Source organism: Solenopsis invicta, unplaced genomic scaffold (assembly GCF_016802725.1).
Source record: "Solenopsis invicta isolate M01_SB unplaced genomic scaffold, UNIL_Sinv_3.0 scaffold_38, whole genome shotgun sequence".
Classification (NCBI taxonomy): Eukaryota; Metazoa; Arthropoda; class Insecta; order Hymenoptera; family Formicidae; genus Solenopsis; species Solenopsis invicta.
The window spans coordinates 707,804-729,532 of NW_024105284.1; the positions used below are offsets into that span (position 1 = coordinate 707,804).

Here is a 21,729-nt window from a genome sequence, read left to right on the forward strand (position 1 = left end):
TAAAAAGAAAATTATTTATTTCCACATAAAAAGCAATATTTTTGGTTATTTCATATAAATTTAATTATAAACATATTTAATACAATTTAATACAAAAATATTTAATTTGTTCATATTGTAATTGTTTTGAGTAATCCAATTTTAAAAGCTTACAAGTTTCCAATTTAATATAAATATTTTTCAAAATTAACTTACAATTTAAGTTAATTTAATCTTATCATAACTTTTAATAAGTCATTTTTTGTTCATATAATTTTTAACGTAACTAAATTAATTTTATAAATTATTAATTTTAACTTAATTTTGTTAAAAAATATATTAACTTTCCTAATCCTAGTAATATCACAATATAATGTACTATTTAATCTATTACTAAAATAAAGATATTTTTAATTAGAAGGCGCTTTAATTTTCACATATCAGTCTATGTTCTTTTATTAACACATGTGCCTTTAACATGCGTTTTTATAAATATTATCGATTGTTGTAATATTACCACATGCCGTAGCGAACAAAATAATTAAGACACACATCCCGGAAAATCGGGAAGTTCAAGATTCCTTCGTCAGAATTTTATTTTTCGCAAGAAATTCTTTATAGTATAATATTTGGAGAGCAAGGGGTTTCTTATTGGCATTGTTGCTTATCAGCATTATTTTTATTAAATTGCATTTATATTATGATATTATTATTCTTGTTCACTTAAAACTGTACCGTATTTTAAGACTAACAAAATTATCGGCGCATAGATTCATGAACATTAAAATGTATATAAAATCACACAAGAATTATATCAGCGTTAAATACCAACAATAGCTATTAATGCTCTTTAATTAGTTGATCCAACTATATATTGTTAATGTTCTTTCATTAATTGTGTTTTCACATGTCGGCCTATGTTCCCTTACTATTTTAGAAAGTTATTTAAAAAAAACTATAAGGTCAAAACGGTTAAAAATAATTTAAGAATACTTATATATTAATCATAAACTTATTCTCAAAAAATGATTAAAAGTTCTTATATTATGTTAAAAGACTGAAGAACCTCCTTAATTTAATAATAATAAAATCAAGTTGCTAGCTAACCTGACTAGCAGGAAGAGATTCTGATAATTGGCCTGGACTAGCTAAGGAAGCAGCGTATTGATGTAAATGCGCCGGAGACATTGATGCAGGTGCCTACGTGAAAAAAAAAATAAAAATATAAGCAACGTAATCACTTTCCTCTTACTTTATGCAATCGGATTAACATAAATAACAATTATTGCATTTACGTGATTACTAACGGTGTGGTACTTGTGCAAATAATCCCTGCTTGGACTGTGGTGTGATTTTGGTGTAGATCGCCCGCTTAGTGGTGGCGATGCTCGTTCGAGGCTTCTACCTCTCGCTAACAAATTCATATGTTCAAGGCTGCCGACGCGAGATTCTAATTCTTCCGCACGTGCCTCCGTACTCTGCTTCTCTTCCTATAAAATCCTCCACTTTTAATTACTCAGAACTTAAAACCATTAAAAATGATTCTTCAAAATTAAAAAGAATGACTAATGAACTAAACATAAAGTGCAAAAAGTAATCTGCATGGCAAGTTATTTTACTATTTAATAGTAAAAAAAAATAAAAAAATTTTTTTAATATTTTTTTTTTAAATTTACAATTCTTACATAAAAATTCTGAATTCTATAACATAGCTTTATATACATTATTATATAACATTAATTACCTGAATTAATCTTATTTCTTTGTTAATGGCATCTAATTGTTCTTGCAACATCAAAGCTAACGTCTGGGCATCAGTGTGCCCGGTAGGACTAATTACGTCTGCTGTGCAACTGAAGATACTTTCATTATCCCCATCACCTTCCGCGTCACTTGAAACGTCAAACGCTTGCTGAACATTAGCGAGCACATGAGCCTGCTGCAATTTTTCCCATTCCTGCTCCGCTAAAGTCCGTGCAACATAATTCTAAAAGTATTCAAATTCACATTATGCATTTTTATTTTTAGACGTACAATTAATTGGTACTTTTTACATCTTGATGTAAACGATATGGTACCTTCGACGAATCATCTTCGATAGATCGTTTGCCACTTCTTCTGGGTAACGAGTGCGTATCAAAACTGCTATGACTAGCGCTCCTCGAGAAGGAGCCTGGATCTACGGCGTTTGGCGATAAACTTCTCGTTAGAGCATCCGTTTGTTGAATATTAAAAGCAATTTCCTGCTGAAGCATCTGTCTTTTAATGTTGTCAATCTCAAGACGCGCTTTACTCAACTCCTTAACAATGTCAGTCTTTTCATTTTGCAAATCCTCTGCCACTTTCCTCGTTTTTTCGTATTCCTGAGTGAGCGCGTTTTTTTCTTCCAATGCATGCATTCTTTCTTTTAAATGCACTTGCAATCTTTCATTGGATTCTAAAAAAAAATTTAAGCTCTTTATTTAATGTCACTTAAATTTTGTCATATATTTATAGTAATAAACAGCTAAATATGTATATAAGCAAGTATATAGAACATCAAATATCTGTTGCCTTTAAAAATAAGAGAATATTATTTCAAAAGAAAGGCATACAAATTTTTGAAAGATCAATTATAGTAATAAGGAAAAATTCAATTCTAATTATAAAATTATATTTTATTCCTAACATTATTTTGAAACAAAAAACACTAAATATAATTTTAAGCATTATTTACGTTACTCTTTTAGAACAATATATCTATATGGACAGCACAGATACAATATAACATATCAGCACTATTACAGAAATGTTTCAATGTTGCAGCAACTTTGCAACGTTTCTGTAATATTACTAAAATATATTGTATTTTGTGCTGTATGGGTAATAATAAAATAATATATGCTTAAATAATTTTGATTCATAATCCCACAATCCCATATAGGATCTAATACAGAAGAAATATTGCATCAAAAAGTTACCAGATAAAAGTTTATCAACGGTTGTACTGAGACGTGTATTATGCTCCTCATTCATCTTTAGCCGTTGGTTAACGCGCATCACCTCTGCATTTTTTTCTTCTAATTGTGCTTCCAATCTTTGAATTCTATCTTCCGCACTACCATGCCTCTCCTGAGCCTGCTTAAATTTTACATAATTAAAATTATTTATTATTTATTATTTTATTTTTGATATCGTCGACTTCCATATATAATGACCTAACATAATTAATGTAAAACTATTATTTATGAAACTGTCTCTTATCGCTTTAGCAAATTTTGATTTTATGACAACTCTCATGATTGATTAGAATGACTGGACAGAAAATGACAGAAATGTATTAAAATGTTATTTAGAACAAATAATGAATATAATTTATCGTATGTTTCTGTATACATAATTATTCTAATAATCTAAATGAGACATTCTAAAAACAGTAAGAAAGTAAAAGTATATTATATCCATACAAGTGAGAATAAGAAGAAAAAAGAAAAAGATAAAATATTAATAAACATTCAAAAAGTGACATACTATTCATAAACTAAAAGTCATGATTAAAACATATCCATCATTTACAGAAGTAATAGACTTTGTATAGACCAGATTGACTTTCACTATTCATGCTGCATTAGTCAGTTTGCAAATTATATTAAGATAGGACATAATCACTTTTCAAAAATATCTCATATAGTCCAGAACAATATTGCAAGAATATTGCTGTAATATTGTATTCTGTGCTGTATGAAATGTAAAGAAATCGTGTAATTAAAAAATGCAAATAAATTTGGTATATAAATTCAGCTTCTATTTAATTTAGCAATTTGTATGTTTCAGCGTAAATATTGCAAAGACACACTGCGGTGCACAAAAATACTCGAACTGTATGTATACTGAATGTATTTTATCATTATTATTATGTATTATACATGTACTAGAGCATATAGCAGCAAAATTGTCTGAAATCAAGTAAAATAATAACACTGCAGAAATAATACATATTTAAAAAGATAAGCTCTCTAGACACAAACATCGTATCTCGGGAATGTTAAAGTGCAGAGGAATAAAAACAGAGAGAGCCGATGATATGACATGATATGATTCCCCTGCGTACCTGGTTGGGCCTCCTCACCTGCGTCAGAGCCTCCATCCTCTGTTTCAATTGTTCTTCCATTTCTGGTAATTTTGCATATTGAGCTAGTTTCTGTTCTGCAAGCTCGAGTTTCTCTTGTATAGCCGCAATTTTTTCCTCTTGAAGCTTCAGTAAATTCAATTAATCATAAGAAAGTTACTGTGCCGTAATTATAAGGAAAAAAAAAAGAAAATAAAGACTAATGTGTAATTTACCTTTAATTGAGCTTTCTTATGCTGCAATTCTTGCTCCAATTTCTCATTGAGGTCATGAAGACTAGTAGACTCCCGTTGAGCATTGAGGTATCGTTTTTCTAAAGTTGCTATTCGCTCCTCTTGGTCCTCTTTTTGCGCTGCGTTCTCTCGCAAATCTCTCTGCAGTTTGAGACCCGCCTCCTGTGCCTTCAGAAGATCTTTCTGCGTTTTAGATAGTGTTTCCTCCAACTCGGCGACGCGTCCGCTTAGCTCCGCCACTCGTCGTTGCCATGTACTTAATTCTGAACTCTAAAATAATATTTATAACAATTTATATCAATTACAGCATTTGTCGAATTATACTAGTTACCAGTCAAGCTATTTGTATACCATAAAAATCAAGAAGTGTGAACGTTACTGTAACTCTAAACAAAACTTTATGATCGAAGTGATACAGCACAAAATGCAATATAACATTTCAGCAACATTGCGACATACTTTAACAATTTGTAGAAACATTACGAAATAACTGCAATATTGCTAGAATGTTCTGTGTTGTATGAATTATGATGAAATACATACAGCACAAAACGTAATAAAATATTTCTGTAACATTGCAGCAATATAATTACATTTAAATAACATTGCAAAATTATTTCAAAGTTGATGCAACATTCCTATTTTTTTGCAACATAATATTGACAGAGATATTACATTAAGTCTTCCTTTTCTAAGGAAGACTTTTTCAACTTTAAGAAACTATAACTTTGGTTCCAATCAATATTTTCTAACAATCTTTTTTTTCCCCCAAATAAAAGTTTAGAATCTCAGAAATGTAACTACATAATCGATATTACCAAAAAATGATTTATTGTAAAATTATAAAGAATCATTAAGCAAAAATGAAAAATTGTTCAAAAATCCACTTTTTTTAAAATCATATCTTTGCAACATAAAACTTTTAAGGACTTTAAAATATGGCGTTTTAAGGCTAAAGAGTCATACTTTCAAGAAAAATTATGACATTGTCATTTCTTTCAAAAAGTATAATTATGTAACAAGGCAAATATGAAGTATTTTTGATTAACTCAAGGTGTCTAAAATTGAAAAATAATGTGGTTTATGATATATTTCAGATCCTGCGCAAAAGTCCCCTTTTGCACACCACTATATAGTTTCTAACTTTAGTAGAATACATGTGAGTAACATACGCGAACGAACCTGTTCGAACGTATTCAGTTATTCTGTTGCTAATTCAAATGAGTCTGAATAAATAATAGCAGTTATAATCACGTATGAAACTTTCTTTTATCCAAAGCTAACGCGGCGTAAACGTAGAAAATTATGTAACTCTTTTTTTGATTTCTTTAGTTTATAATTTTGGTAATAATTCTTTGTTTTTTATTTACATTAAATAGTTGTCTGGATGCTATATTACCACTGCAACCCTCTCAAAATTAAGACTACCGACTTATTGTAGATCTATCATTACACACATATATATAATTTTTTAGTCAAATATGTTCATCTCATAATCAGATTCATTGTTAGAATGACAACTTTACTGTCGTGTAATAATTTGTTGTAATAATTTTAATGGCAGTAGCTGTGATTTAACGATCTGATTTATCCGTTGGATCAATAAAGATCAACGCTTGTCTACTCTATCTAACAGAACACATTAGCAAGAATGAGATCATTACTTTACCATACAAATCTAAACAAGAACGCCTTCCACGGTCGTAGCTAGATCTTGGTGCTTTGTATTTACTCGTGTGATTTTATAAACTTTCTCAGATTCAACATAAACTGCGCGCCGTTACTTTCGGTTGTAACACAACTATAATCGAATAAGAGTCAATAATATTATTAAATTAAAATTAATTTAAAAATACACGATGCTTACTAGCATCAAATATTAACCCTCTCCCCCCTGAAAAAATTGTAAGGAATACGTAGTATTGGTACATAAGTAATATATAAAATCATACGAGTAAATACAGAGCACCAGGATCTAGCTACGATGATGGAAGGCGTTCTTGTTTAGATTTATATATTACATAAACAGTCGAATATCTTTCTACATTACTTTACCGTTATTTTTATTTTGTTATAAAAATAATTTTGTTATAAAAATAATTTTGTTATAAAAATGATGACAATTTTGACGTTACAATTTTTCATAACGATAATGATAACGCCAGAATTAGAAAACAGTCACGTTAAAATCGTTGTCATGCATTACTCATTAGCCTAATTTATACTACGCAATCTGATCTATGCTTTGATGTATACTCTGGTCTAAAGTAATCATCAATGCGACATTTGCAATGTTTTAGATCTGTGATAATGTTTATACCTTTTTAACCTATGAATACTCTAATATACATATGTAACCTTAGTTCTCACGTAATGTTATCTAACAAGATTTACTGATATACTTTCCTAATCTCCGTTTACACGAATTATATCGTACAGTTTGAGAGCACCTGAGAAAGAAGAGAGATCGTCAAAAGATTATCTGACCCAAACAAGTTCACAACTATTTATATTGTCGTAATCTATCATGTTTGAGTAAATTATAATGTATCCATATAGTCAAGCATAATTAGACAAACTAATATGCTATATGAATTATTATGAAGTTGCTGTTAATTTGCTGACATCAAAATTTTACGTAATAAAGTTAGCAAGATGTCGGCAAATAAATTTCATCAATTTATAAAATTTCAAAAACAAACGTGAAAGATTAATAACGCGTTATATTGATAACAAAACGGCACGCTTTCATGATGAGCTCGCTTTCATATACAATATCGTGTCAACATAATGATAAACTGATGATACGTAAGATATCTAACATTTTACACATATTGCAGAATATTTGCTGAATATCATTAAAGTTTCTGAATTGTATCTTATTGTAAATGAAATGTTAACAATAAGAAATTATCACTCGCGAGTAGCACGCAGCACCATTGATAGAGGGACGCGACGCGACAAAACTTTTTTATAAATAAAAACCGTATGATGTAGAAAAGGTATAATTACAAAGTTTACACAGGTTACAAAGTTTTCATTTTTATTTTGACAAGAATATGTTTTGAAACGACAAGATTCTATTTCTTAAAAGAATTTGTCAAAGTCAAATCTTCCAAATTGAGCGCAAAGATAAAAATTAATGTAAGGTACTTGAGCCAAATACGGTCCAGTACTAAATAAGGCCCACTTTTAAATTTATCATTTAAAAACGCACTTTATGTTTAAAATATATGCTTAAAAGATATGTCATAGAAAGTAGATAAAGAAGGACTAGGAAATTAATACCAGTAGCAACACGTTTATTCAGTGCAACAAAAGCATATAGCAAAGTGGGTAATCAGCCGCTTTTATAAAAATTTGTTGTAAATTTAATGAGTATACATTATTTTATGATTTATTACAACATATTATAATATTATAATATTATTCAACTTTCTAACTATAGAAAAACATAAATATATACATTAATTTTTTGAAATAAGTATACTTTTTTATAAATAATGTATTATTAAATAAAGCTCACTTAAACATTTATTGTTATTATACATTTTGTTGTTAGTCATTGCATTTGTTTATTATGTATATGGCTTGCAACAGAGAATAACAATTTTCAATGACGCTAACTTTCCATAAGCTGAAATTGCACTAAAATAGCTAGAATTTTTTAAAGTTAAAATATTAATTATAGACATTATTAAAAATAATTGTGATGTTTTACAGTAAAATAGATCTTAAAAAATTTCGTATTTGTGATTAATAATTATTTTAACAGTGAGTTGGAAAATAATGTTTACTTCCTTTGTCATTTTCAATTTATTTTTAATTCGGGCCTTATTAAAAGCATAAGAATTTAATAAGGCCTTTTGTCAGAGTTTAAAAACATTTCTTTTTTGTTTATTTAAAAATGTTTTATATAAAAAATAATTTTATTTTGGCGAATGGTTGAAATAAATATTTTATTCTCATTTACTTTATTTCAATATCTTTGTAAATGGAATTTATAAAAAATAAAATAAGTTAGGTGATCCTTATTTGGCTCGGTACCTTAATGTTTTGATAATACAATCTGGTTTTAACGTTTATTCTAAATTTTGATTTTTTTATATTATTATGTAAATAAACCAATAGCTTTTCTAAAAATTAGTAATTTTTAGATTTTATACCTATTATTTAAACATGAAATATATTCAATCAAAAAAAAGGGAAAATTTGAATTCCTAACGCTAATCTGACGATGCGTTCTTATTGGTCATGACGTCATGCTTCATATAAGAGTAGAATAAAGCACCATTGATACTGATTTTTCTCACACATTATTGTATATTATTATCAAATTGTATAAGATAAAATTAAAATGTTCTTTCACTATATTCGGATTATGTTCGAGTAGCGTACAATGAGGTGTATATTAATATGATTCTTCTACAGTGTAGCAATCAGTGTAGAAGTCACAGCAACCAATCAGACGGAAGCATAAAAAGTATAACGTCAGAACATTTGCGTAACGATTGATAATAACATAACAACATCTTGAACTTATTTGACTATCTGGGTATAGATAGCGGACTAAACATATGGTGTAAATTAGACCATCAAAAAAAGTAATTCGTTAATTGCCTCGTTATGTAATAAGTAAAAGGAACATAAAAATAACACGTTACTTTAACTTAATACGTAATGAGTAAATTGTTAAAAACGACTATTCCAACCTTCACCTTATCATTACTATTATAGCAAATTGTAACGTCATTATCAAATTATGAAAAAGTATTTTAAAAAAGTATCAGTAACAATTAACGGCGTTATTTATTGTAACTCTTATCATTACTTCCTAACTTTGCAAATTAGTTATAATATATAGAAATAATAAGCAGGTTGGGAAGTAACGGATTACTTGTAATACCGTTACGTTATTGCTGTTATTTTTTCTTAATAATCATTTTTCCTGTTTATAATAGTAATTAAAATAACAATAACAAATTTTATTATTGCTTTTATCATTATTTTTTAAACAGAATACATATATGCAGATCATATTGCAATTAACCATTATAGATTTCTATTGAACTAATCAAATAGAGATATAGATGATTGAATGCTATTCTAGAAAAGGTTATCAAAATTTTGTGAAAAAGTAACAAAACGTAACAGTAACGATGTCTTACTTTTTAAAATTGATAACAAATAGTGGTAATAAGTTACTTTTTAGGAAAAAAAAAAGTAATGCGTCAATCTTTAATAAAATAATGTTCTTTAATAACCCTAATATAATGAGAAGAATAAAATTGTTTTTCTTCTGAAAGATGAAACAAAAAATCATTTATTTTTTACCAAATTTAATATTACGGAAACATTTTAAATGTAAGGTTTCAATGAAGATGGTTGCAGAAATACTGCAATTATGATATTTCAAACAGACATAATACAAATGTAATGATACACAATTGAGAAATTAAACTATCTCTGCAACATAGTTAAAATCTTCTGTGTTATCAGGAATTGCTGAAATGTTCCGTGCTGTGTGAAAATTTTATGACAATCTATCATATCTACTCTGCTTAAAATTTACGATTTAAAACTATTTACACCTACTGAAACCTACTAATAGGAATTTAATAAAAATGAATGGGACGTATTGGAACCAAAATTACAACCTATTGAAAATAAATCGGAAACAATAAGATTTTAATAAGATTTCCATTTAATGATATTTTCAATAACAATGTATAGGAACATCAGCGATTCAAGGAATAAAAAACTAATCGGATTTTATTAATCAATATGAACTAATTGGCAAACGCCGCAATTGGTGAATCAGATTGAGTAGAAAATTCATGATTATGTTCCGAATTAGATCCAATGGAGTATCATACAATTGAATTCCAAAAGGTTTATATCGGAAAACTCACGGATTCTCGGTCCAGTGGGAACCAATCGGCAAACACTCCCAGTTGATGATTCGGATTAAATAGGAAATTCATGTTTACGTTTCGAACCAGATCCAATGGGGTATCGTACGAGTTTCAAAAGGTTTTTATCGAAGGACTTATCGATTCTTTTTCCGGGATTCAATCGAAAAACCTTCTAGGATTCAATTGTACGATATTCCATTAAATCTGATTTGGAACGTAAACACAAATTTCCTATTCAATCCGATTTGCTGACTGGAAGTGTTTGCCGATTGTTTCCCAATGAGAATCGATAAGTTCCGATAAAAATCTTCTGAGACTTAATCCTACAATATCCCAATGGATTTGATCATTACAGCGCATGCGCATGGGTAAAAGTTAATACACAGTCAAAATAGTTGTAATTCGATTGTAATTTGTATGTCGCAATGAAAACAAAGAGTAAGGTAACTATCAATTTTATTCACATATTCATTGGCGATGGTCAAGCGAACCCATGCGTTTATTTATGCGGCTGTAAAATTATTATTTAAGGCTCTGTGTGTAATTCTATAATCTGCGTATTTATGAATTTGCGTCCGCTCTGATATACCCGTTATATGTTATATAAGTAATAAATTGTAATAATTTACAATAATTAATTAATCTTTAAATATTATCTAAGTTTAGTAAAGCAAAGATTCCAGAATGTCAAAAGTTCAAAACTAATTAAAGCAAAAAATTAAAAAAAATTTTTTTTTTATTTTTATGTAATTTAAAAATTAAGTTTAACTTATATTAAATATTAATTTATAAAAAATATTCCTCGTTTATTAATTTGTTTGTCATTATTGCGACTGCTTCTGCTGTAATATGGAAAACATTCCGATTCATTTTTCGAAATTTCAATGCACTCATCTCAATCCACTCATTTAAATCCAATTAAAACCGATTCCTCATTTTCCAATTGATTTTAATCAAAAGTTTTAATATACAGTAAATCGACAATTGATTTCCATTAGATTCAGCGCCAATTTGTGCGATTAAAACCTATAGTTTCATAATTTTATAAAAAAACCTATTAAATCGTATTCGAAGAAAATATAAAATGACCAATTAATTCCTGTTTAGTATTTTCTCATTATATATACATGGATATACGCCGATTGAATCCCATTGCGTCTACTCCGATTCATTCCAATTTGAAATAATTAGGAAAATATCCGATTCACTTTAGAAATTTCCGATACACTAATCCAGTTAAAACCAATTCTAATTTTTTCATTAAGTTTTAATTAATCAGTTTTAATTAAAAATTTTAAGCAGAGATAATGTCTATTCTATATAAGACTAATCCAAAAAAAAGTTATACGCTTTGTTGTATTCACAGGTTAATGTTTGTTCTGTATCTGCACTACATCGAGGAAATAGCAAAACTTCTTATAGATAAAATATCGATCTAGCTAATATCCATTTGTCAACCACTAGTCATGCGATCAAAAAGTTCAAAATGAATATTTATTTCTCATTCTATAACATGCCATGGCACTGAAAATATTGTATACAAAAAGAGATAATTCACATTGAATTATAATATTAATGGTGTTCGCATGGTAATAAGGACGTTTAATACTATGTGTGATATAAGTTATGATGTAATATATTCGTTGCAGAAATTAATTCAGTACCTTTAAATTAATTATAAGTCCAGTTTTAATTTAAATATTTTTTCATCATTTAAAAATTTTAAAGTACTTACTTTAACATTTATAAAACACTGTATAACTTGGCAAAACAGATAACATAATCTCATAAAACAATCTCCGACAAGCATTTCATATTAAACGTTATATTTTTTCTCATTTCAATTAAAGAAATTTTGAAGCCACAAAAATGATTCGTTCTGCTTTTAACAAAGGTGCAATAACGCATAAGACATGCAAGAAATGGTATCAGAGATTTCGGAGTGGTGATTTCGATTTTTGTAATCAAGAATGTTCTGATCAATGAATGGCCAATCCAAAAAGATTTAAAGGCAAACAACTTGACCAGTTGCTAAATAAAAATTTTATTCAAGCCTTTAACCAGATTATTAATATTCAGATCGTTACTAACGTACGAGAGTAATTTTCCGTTTAAGTGGTAAAATTGAAAGAAAAGGATCGTTTACTAGACACAGAATGAGACATTTTGCAGTACGACAATGGCCATGTCATAAAAAAGACAAAAGACGTCATTTGTTCAGTGAGCTGAGAAATTCTTCCTCATATGGCTTCCTCATCAAACCTAATCCTATCGAATTATCACCTGTTCCGATCGCTCCAACATCATTTTATACTTATTTTAAAACATTAGAAGAAGTGCGAGAAACATGGATGACTTTACTGTATCAAAACCTTTTTTCGAGAGGAGATTCATCAATTGCATGAAAGATGGAACAAAGTCATTAAAAGTAATGACAAATATTTCAGGGACTGAAAAGTGTATGGTTTTCCTTACATTAGGTATAGATTTAGTTTTAAAACACTGAATTAATTCTTAATTTTTATATTATACATTTCTAATTACATTATCTACCATACAATTCTATTATCTACAATATAGTACAGAATACAATATTGCAGTAACATTTACACATTTTAACAATGTTGTAAACAAGATAAATAATTTAAATAATTTAAAATATTTTATATTATATTTTATTCTATTTACGTGGATATACTTTTTTAAAGCATGTATGTATGTGTTTTTTTTACTTTAAGTAATTTATCTCTTTATTTTTTTTCGTAAACATATTAAAGATCATCAAAGAATAAATATTTCAAATGTTTCATTTTCCATTAAAATAAAATTTAATGTAAGAATAAAATACAAATTAGTTCATAATCATTATTTGTAACATTTTAATATCTTTAATTATAGAAAATAACTTAAAGAATTAACTTATAGCATAAAATATAACATTCCAGAAATAGTGCAGCAACATTTCAGCAGAAATATTGCAAATATTTGCTGCATCATTGCTGGAATTTTTTGATACAGCACAAAATATTACAAAATATTCCAACAATATTGAAAAAAATATTATATATGTTGCTGCAACATTGCTGAAATATTTTGTAATGTTTTGTGCTGTATAAAAAATTTAGAGGAAGCAAGAGGAGCAAGACAAAATAGCAAAGTAAAACAGAACATCCTCTATATCGCGCAATTCTAATGCAGGAATCACAATCGAGCATACGCGTTAAATGTGGCCTTTTGTAGGTTATCTACGAGCCAGCAAAGTAAGCATCTACGTTGAGTTAGACCATAATTTATATTTTTTGTGATTTCCTTACAATTTTATCTCATTTTTTTCACTTGTGACATTAGTATTAAATTACAGTATACTTTTAAAGTGTATCTCATCTTATCCACGAGGATATCCCCTCTTACTCCACCCGACAAAATAGGCAAAGAAATGTCTTTTGTATTTAAAACAATTAGTAATTGGAAATTAGGCTAATAAAAGTCAGTGTGGGTAAAAGTGCACAATCATATTAATATTACACAGAATATTTATTCATCTTTAAATTACAAACAAACAAACGTTTCGACTCGCTTTGGAGTCATCTTCAACGTATCAATAAAAAATAAAAAATTCTAGCCGTCATCAGTCACCAAAAACGGAAAGCAGTTGAATCATCAATTTTGTTTTTAAATTCAATTTTTTTATTTTTTACTGATACGCTAAAAATAACTCCAAAGCAAAGCAAAACGTTCGTTCGTTTGTATTTTAAAGATGAATAAATAAGCTGTATAATATTAATATGATTGCGTACTTTTACCCGCTCTCATTAGCCTAATTTCCAATTACTAATTGTTTAAAATTTCAAGAGTCCTGAATTATTTACTTAATCCTTTTTCATTTCTTTTAAATAAAGTTAATGTTTCTTAAAAGATTTTATTTATTACGCAAAGACAGAAAATTTTATTTGTTATATAAAGAAAGAAGCAACTTCGATGTTGTAACTTCTGATTGGACATCCTCACCTGATTGAAGCAATCATATTGTGATTGCAACTATATGCGTAGCTGATATTTAAAGATTAGGTTATGCAAGATTGAATGAGAAGAGAAGATTTGCGACACTATGTCATTTATTTGTTTGTATGACATTTTCTATTGTTATCATCCCTTAATTAACAGATTTATCAAGAAGCGTGGTCGCGTCTTGCGCCAAAGTGAACGCAAAGCGAGAAAGACCGAGTCTCTTTTACGCAAATTAATAAGAAACATGAAAATTGCAATGCGTGTAATATTAAGTAATATAAACTTTAATCTCACGCTAAGAGAGAATATTTATATTATGAAGTTTAATTATATTGAAGCAATTCATATAATGTTGAACATCTGAAGTTAATATATAATTCTGGAAATGGACATGAGAATTCGAAGTCACTTCTTTATATAAAACTTCAATTTTTATCATCTTCCTTTTTAAACAGTGCTTGTATCATAATATGTTCTTTTATACTCAATGGATAAAAAAAATCGATTCACGTAATAATTTCTTATGATTCTTGTCCTCAATTATCATTTATTTCTTTCCTTTTCTTCTCTAATCCTCTCTATTTGTGTGTGTGTGTGCGCGTGCGCGCGTGCGTATGCTATATATATGCATGTAAGTATACGTGCATGTGCATTTATATATAAGCATGTGTAATTAACATTAAGATTCATTGCAAAAACAAGGTTATGAGAACTGGTCATGATTTATATATATACACGCACATGCATGCACGCGCATACGCACGCGCGCGCACGCGCGCACGCACGCACGCACACACCTATATATACTCTACTAAAAATATAAAAAAAATAAAAAAATAGAGAATACTTTTCAGACACCAAAAATTAGACTATATTCAAATGGCTGTAAAATCGGCGAAAAATCATCGTAGATAAAAAATGAAAAAAGCATTTTAAAGTTTGAAGTTTCAACTTTAACGTTGTATCAACAGATTTTCAAAGTTCTTTAAAGTTTCTTGTCTTATGCAATAAAGAGCACACCTTGTTTCGTTCCTTAAAATTTTGTATATTTGACACTTTGCAGCTGACAAACAAATTTTTTTCGAACAATTCGAGTAAAACTTCATAAACTACAATATTTTGGCTACAAAATGCTTTTTTTTAAATTTCTCTACAATTTTTTTTTATCCGAGTTACACAACTTTGAAGCTAAATCTGCATGTTTTACAAATGATGTCCATATTTCGTGAAAAATTATCGTAGATAACAAATTAAAAAATCATTTAAATAAAACTCGAAGTTCAGTTTTAACATGCTATCAATGGTTTTCAAAAATTTTTGCAATTTCTCAGTGTTATGTCCTAAAAAAGATACACTGTTTTTTTCTTAAAATTACGTATTTTTGACAACCTATAGTTCAATAAAACAATTTTTTCTTGACAAATGCAATCCAAGTACCATAAAGTATAACATTTTCTCTATAAAATGTTTTTATTTTAATTTTCTTATGATTTTTTTTTAGCAAGTTACAAGACTTCGAAAAAACACATTTTTTACAGTACATTTTTCCGAAAAATGACGTTTACCGCCGACAATACACAATGTGCACCACGTAGAAGTTGCCGGTCGGATTTTTGCACATCGTGTGTGCATGTGTGTGTGTGTGTGTGTGTGTGTGTGTGTGTGTGTGTGTGTGTGTGTGTGTGTGTGTTAGTGTGTGCGTGTTTAATATTGTGTTTGCTCCTCTCTGATTAATTACCGCTTGTAAGCGTTTTCGCGTCATTTTTCGGAAAAATGTACTGTAAAAAATGTGTTTCTTCGAAATCTTGTAATTCAGTCAAAAAAAAATCGTAGAAAAATTAAATAAAAAAAAGCATTTTGTAGAGAAAATATCATACTTTATGGTACTTGCATTGCATTTGTCGAGAAAAAATTGTTTTATTGAACTATAGGCTGTCAAAAATACGTAATTTTAAGGAAAAAACAGTGTATCTTTTTTGTGGCATACCACTGAGAAATTAAAAAAATTTTTGAAAACCAGCATGATTGAAAACCAGATTGATAGCATGTCAAAGCCGAAATTTCGAGCTTTTAAATGCTTTTTTCATTTTTTATCTACAATAATTTTTCACGGAATACGGACATCATTTGTAAAAAAAATGCAAATTCAGCTTCAAAGTTGTGTAACTCGATTAAAAAAAATCGTAGAAAAATTTAAAGAAAAGCATTTTGTAGAAAAATGTTGTAGTTTATAAAGTTTTTTTTAAATTGTTCAAAAAAAAATTCGTTTGTCGAGCTGCAAAATGTCGAAGATACGAAATTTTAAGGAACAAAACAAAGTGTGCTTCTTTACTGCATAAGACAAGTTAAAAGAACTTTGAAAATCTGTTAATACAGCGTTAAAGTTGAAACTTCAAGCTTCAAAATGCTTTTGTAATTTTTTTTACCTACGATTTTTCGCCGAGTTACAGTCATTTAAAAATAGCCTAATTTTTGGTGTCTGAAAAGTGTCCCCCCCCCACCTTTTTTTAGTAGTGTATATATAATTTTATGTTATACATATACATATACACTCAGAAAACAAAAAAGATTAGAACAAACAAAAATGTATTTATTTTAACATTTTCGAATTTGAGTTTTAAATTTTTCGAATCCATTTGAATCCGAAAATAATATAATGAAGAGTTGAATCTGTCCCAATTCAAAATGATGAATAGCGCATTTCGTATTTCAATCTATTTTAGTCCATTTGAATCCGAAAATATTCCGGGAATCTAAAACGCAAACTGGGATAAATTAAAATAAATTGCAATTTTCAATTTATTTGAATTTATTTTTGTTTGCTGGGTAATATATATATATATATATATATATATATATATATATATATATGTGTGTGCGTGTGTATATGTATATTCACAAAGATGAAAACTACCTGAAGTTCTGAGTTAACAGTTGGATTTTTCTATCTGTTCCACCATATATAATATTAATTCATACCTGTTTGTCGAGAGTAGCTTGCAAATCTATTATTCGTACTGATGAATCCTGCTCGATCGGATCGAGACTTCCATTGCTCAGTCTACTGCCAACTTCGGCGAACTTCTCTGTACCTTTTTGTACCAACTGCTGTTGCTGCTGCAATTGATGTTGCTGATATTGCTGTTGCTGCTGTTGCTGACTTGTTGCCTGCTCAGTCTCATTCTGCCCGATCACAACACTACATTCAGAATGCCTCGCTCGCATTGCCTCTTCTGCATCGCCGCGTAATTCCCAAAAACTACGTCTACACTACACGAATACTACGCGATTGTACGACCAGCATGCACGACTATGATAGACACATTCTCTCGTGAATGCAGCGAATCGATGAATGATAGACAAAAGGTAATTCAGCATGATAATTTAGTTATCATCCGAGACAAAAGTGCGCCTGTTTAAGTAATCTTTCGGAAGAAAAAGAACATGTTTACATAATGAGAATTTGATATAGAATCTTATGCTACTTTAAATGTCTTCCGCGGAATAAAACACGGAAAATATTTCAATGAAATGATCAACATACATAACACGTAATATTGTAAATATACTGGAATAGAACATATTATGGTAAAATATTACAGAAATATATACGATATATTACACGTTTATAAATAACAATAAAATATTACAGGGATATATTATACTTCCAAATGACCTCTGTTCCCAATCGACTTGAAATTTTACATATAAGTTTTCAATATAAGGAATAAAGTGCGCGTGAGAAATAAAGCAGTCTCAACTGCAAAAAACAAAAAAATTTTTTATATAAGACAAAATCAACTCTATATATTGCGATGTCACAACCTGTGTACGTCATCCGTGTACAAGAGCCGTGCGGCTCAATCGCAGAGACGCGACACAAGTCTTGCGTCCTCCCGACACAGGATCAGATGAGTTTTCGTTGGTGCGTGTGTGTATTCGTCCTATCTTTTCTTTATCAAAATTTCGCGTTTAAACGCCAAGAAGCAAGGCAGAAATAAGCAATTGCAATACTTATTCCTGTGTATTTACGACGTCTCGTTCATCTAGGAGGAAGCAAAAGAAACGCTACTATCGCCAAGGATTACCGAAGCATTCCGGAACGCGAGAACATGTAAGTCATACCTTACCTCTTTCTTATATCATGTAAGGCATACAGATAGACTTCTATCCAGAATTTACTTGCAGAAACGGAAAAGGAATCAAAGTTGCAGAGGCAGCGCAAGGAAAGCCGTCCACGAACAACTAGAGAACCCCGTTAAGGCGATGCTGGACCAGTCTCTATACGTGCTTATTTTTGTACTCAGATATCTCTTAATTGGCTTCTGCAGCCAACTTGTGACAACATGAGCCCATATAAAAATTTTAGACATTGTATATATGAAATAAGTAACTAGCGAGATGTGAATTAAATCAAAGAACAATACAACGCTTGCAGAATAATCTTAGAAGCATTAGTATAAAAGATATAAATGTATGAAAATTGTTTATATAATTTTCACGTGTATTGGTGCAAAAAGCAGAAATTGTGATCATGGTAGTTCAGAGACATTAAAGGTGCTACAGTCAAAAGAACAAGGACAGATAAATGCGTTTGACAAAGAGCGCTTGCCTATTCCCCTTATTCTTCACTTCACGCGCGACCCTAAGTTCATTGAAGAAAAATCTGCAACAATCTGCAGTACCGACGTCGAGTGAGTTCCACCGTCAATACAGCATCGCCTTAAAGAACAATCATAGATCCGATGCAGAACCTCCTTATACAAATGACCGTATTCCGCTTACTATTCCTGCAGTAAGCGGTAAGTGGCCGTTCGAGATCATTAAAAAAAAAAATAATAATAATTCTGATGAGTATGGATCAGAATCCACAGGAAATAGAAAAAATTCAAGAGTAATAATAAGAGAAGCATCGTTCTATTCTTTGAATGTATTCTCTCAAGATTTTTATTCCAATTACATTGCTAATACGACTGAATTTTATTGAACTTCTTATCCAATATTTAACGTTGTTTAAACCATGGTACTTTGATTCTTATGAATCAGAAATCCATAAGCAAAGGAAGAAGAAGAATAGAAAAAATTGCAAGGAACGAGAGGACGCAGGACCAAAAGACTTCCCATGACAAACCTTGCCGTGTGGTGAGACAAACGTCATTATTGCATTAAAATTGCCGATTTAGGACGGAAGCCGACTGGAATAGCTTTATTTTTGAGTTCTTTCCCAGGCGCCCTTTATTGTACTGTCAAGCTTGCATTTTTGTCGCTATAACGTCGTTCGTTCGGTTCTGCCAAACTGCGTAACTAGAGACTTTTCGCTTATCGTGCTTGCTGACGCTGCAGTCATCGTCGTTGTAAAGTCTATCGTAATTTCTGCGTGATTATGCATATATTTGTGTTACTTGCGCGAGTAGTGTAGTTTATTGTATTCGTTAATATCTTATGCATTTCTTCGCGAGTTAGGCAAAGGTACAGAAGTTCAGAAGTTTCGTGTGTTCTGTGATTGACATTTTTGTTTAATTCTTGGTCCTGGCGAACTAAATCAACTCGCGTGCAATATGATTTCAGTTTAATAAGTTGCTTCGAGAACGTAATTGATCAGAAAAAAGTTTAAAATCTTAGAAATGTTACTACACAATCGGTATTGCTGAAAAATGATTTATTGTGAAGTTATAAAAAAAAAATTAAGCAAAAATAAAAAATTGTTCAAAAATCCACTTTTCCTCTAAAAAATTATATCTTCACAACAAAAAACTTTTAAGGATTTTAAATTCAGTGTCTTAAAGCTAAAAAATCATTAAAAAAAATTGTCACTTAAAAAAAATTGTCATTGTCATTCCTTTTAAAAAGTATAATTATGTAACAAGGAGAATATGAGGAATTTTTGATTAAAGTGTCTAAAATTAAAAAATGTGTTTTATAATACATTTCAGACCCTGCGCAGAAAGCCCTCTTTTCCACAGTACTATATAGTATTCTAACTTTAGAGTATATGCAAGTACATATGCGAACAAACCTGTTCAAACGTGTTTTGTGCGGTTATTTTATATGAGATTACTCACAAAAAAATTTCACTCACACACAATGTAGTTCCACAGACTCCAACAAAACTTTGCTACCGTTCAAATTCTAGTTGACCAATAAAGTTGATCAACTGCATCAATCAAAAGAGGAGATTTTAAACTTTTTTTACCCCATAATCCAAATCTCCTATCTCATTCTGTCTTCATACAGCAAGCGTTCAAAACTTTATATGAAGTCTCTCTGACCTACTTGTGTATTTAAGGGTTGAAACTTTAAAATAAACCATAATTTCTAATACGCGTGATCAGTTCAGTTTCGAGAAATAACGAGAATAGAAATTAGTTCGAGCGAGAAGGAAGTAGAGATTAGTCGAGAGCACTGAGGTTGCGACACTTTTTCTTCGATGGTTTTTGAAATGTAGCTTTGCTCATCGAGCGGCAAACGTTATTGCTTGGATCCACAAGTAAGAATCAATTACATTTGCCGCTCAATAAGCAAGACCGCATTCTGAAAACCATCAAAGAAAAAATATCGCAACCTCAGTGCTTCTAACTGTACATAAAGTTACATATCTTAACGACGTGAAAAATTTACGTTGGCATGAACAATTTATATTAAATATTTCGCACAGATATCGTGAGCAAAAGATACAAAATATGCAATCAGGACTTGTTTACAAGCGGTCCGTGTGATAGTGCGCGACACGAGGCGGGTTGCGAAGAGTCGTCGAGGCTTTCAAGCCAGTGTACGGGATTCGCGCAAAGCGGGAGAATTATACGCGACTCACAGGCAAGCGTTCGGAATCGAGGCCTCAAACAAGGCGCGAGTTCCCGAAGCCCCGGGATGTGGATTCGGGGATGTAAATGACGAGAACCATCGGTGCCCGAGTATCTCAGGAGCGGGCGAGAACCTCAGACGCTTTTCACGCGGTGGGTGGATGTATGGGACGGAGTCGGCGGCCGAGAACCTCTATCAAACTTGCAGTCAACTCGTCAAGGAGTGAAATATACTCAGATACCGTTTCGCTCAAGAACCTTGGTGACGTGTACCTGGGCTATTGGTAGATGTCAGGAACAGTCAGTGTCCGAGAAACTCGGAAGTGACAGAGAACATCTACCGCGCTTTGTCAGTTGCTTTTGGGATTGCGTAGCTCCAGATACAGCGGAGATCTGATCGGTTTTGTATCTCGACGGAGGATGAACTCTCGTGCTAATCGTCGGGTTATTTATCCGGCAATTAGCATGTTCGGGTAACGACCTCCTCCTCGAAGAATGACTCTCCTCCTCGGAGCGCTTCGCTTTTATCTCACTTTTTTGTTCAAGCGCGCCAGTGATACAGGCATGGAAAATTGGATCGCACTGCGCATGCGTCCCAACTTTGCTCGCGCGTGGATCGTGCTTGCTAACGGCCGAGTGCAGCCGTTAGCGTCTATAACTAGTAAAAGTAATTTAAAGTGGCGCAC

General features: G+C 30.6%; 1 protein-coding gene across 21 annotated transcripts in view; it reads right to left on the reverse strand.

Annotated features, from left to right (window-relative positions):
• LOC120356744 (liprin-alpha-1-like) overlaps positions 1 to 21,729 on the reverse strand; it is a 226,234-nt gene that overhangs the window by 126,365 nt on the left and 78,140 nt on the right. For 13 of the 21 annotated variants that reach the window (XM_039459394.1, XM_039459396.1, XM_039459397.1 and 10 more), the window contains 8 exons: positions 17,223 to 17,426; positions 4,303 to 4,590; positions 4,070 to 4,213; positions 2,940 to 3,099; positions 2,058 to 2,416; positions 1,724 to 1,966; positions 1,275 to 1,469; positions 1,087 to 1,179 (listed from right to left, as the gene is read on the reverse strand). In XM_039459394.1, the coding sequence (XP_039315328.1) occupies positions 1,087 to 1,179; positions 1,275 to 1,469; positions 1,724 to 1,966; positions 2,058 to 2,416; positions 2,940 to 3,099; positions 4,070 to 4,213; positions 4,303 to 4,590; positions 17,223 to 17,426 (1,686 nt within the window). Of the gene's footprint in view, positions 1 to 1,086; positions 1,180 to 1,274; positions 1,470 to 1,723; positions 1,967 to 2,057; positions 2,417 to 2,939; positions 3,100 to 4,069; positions 4,214 to 4,302; positions 4,591 to 17,222; positions 17,443 to 21,729 lie in introns of all 21 variants that reach the window. The other 8 variants (XM_039459413.1, XM_039459402.1, XM_039459401.1 and 5 more) reach the window with 8 other exon arrangements.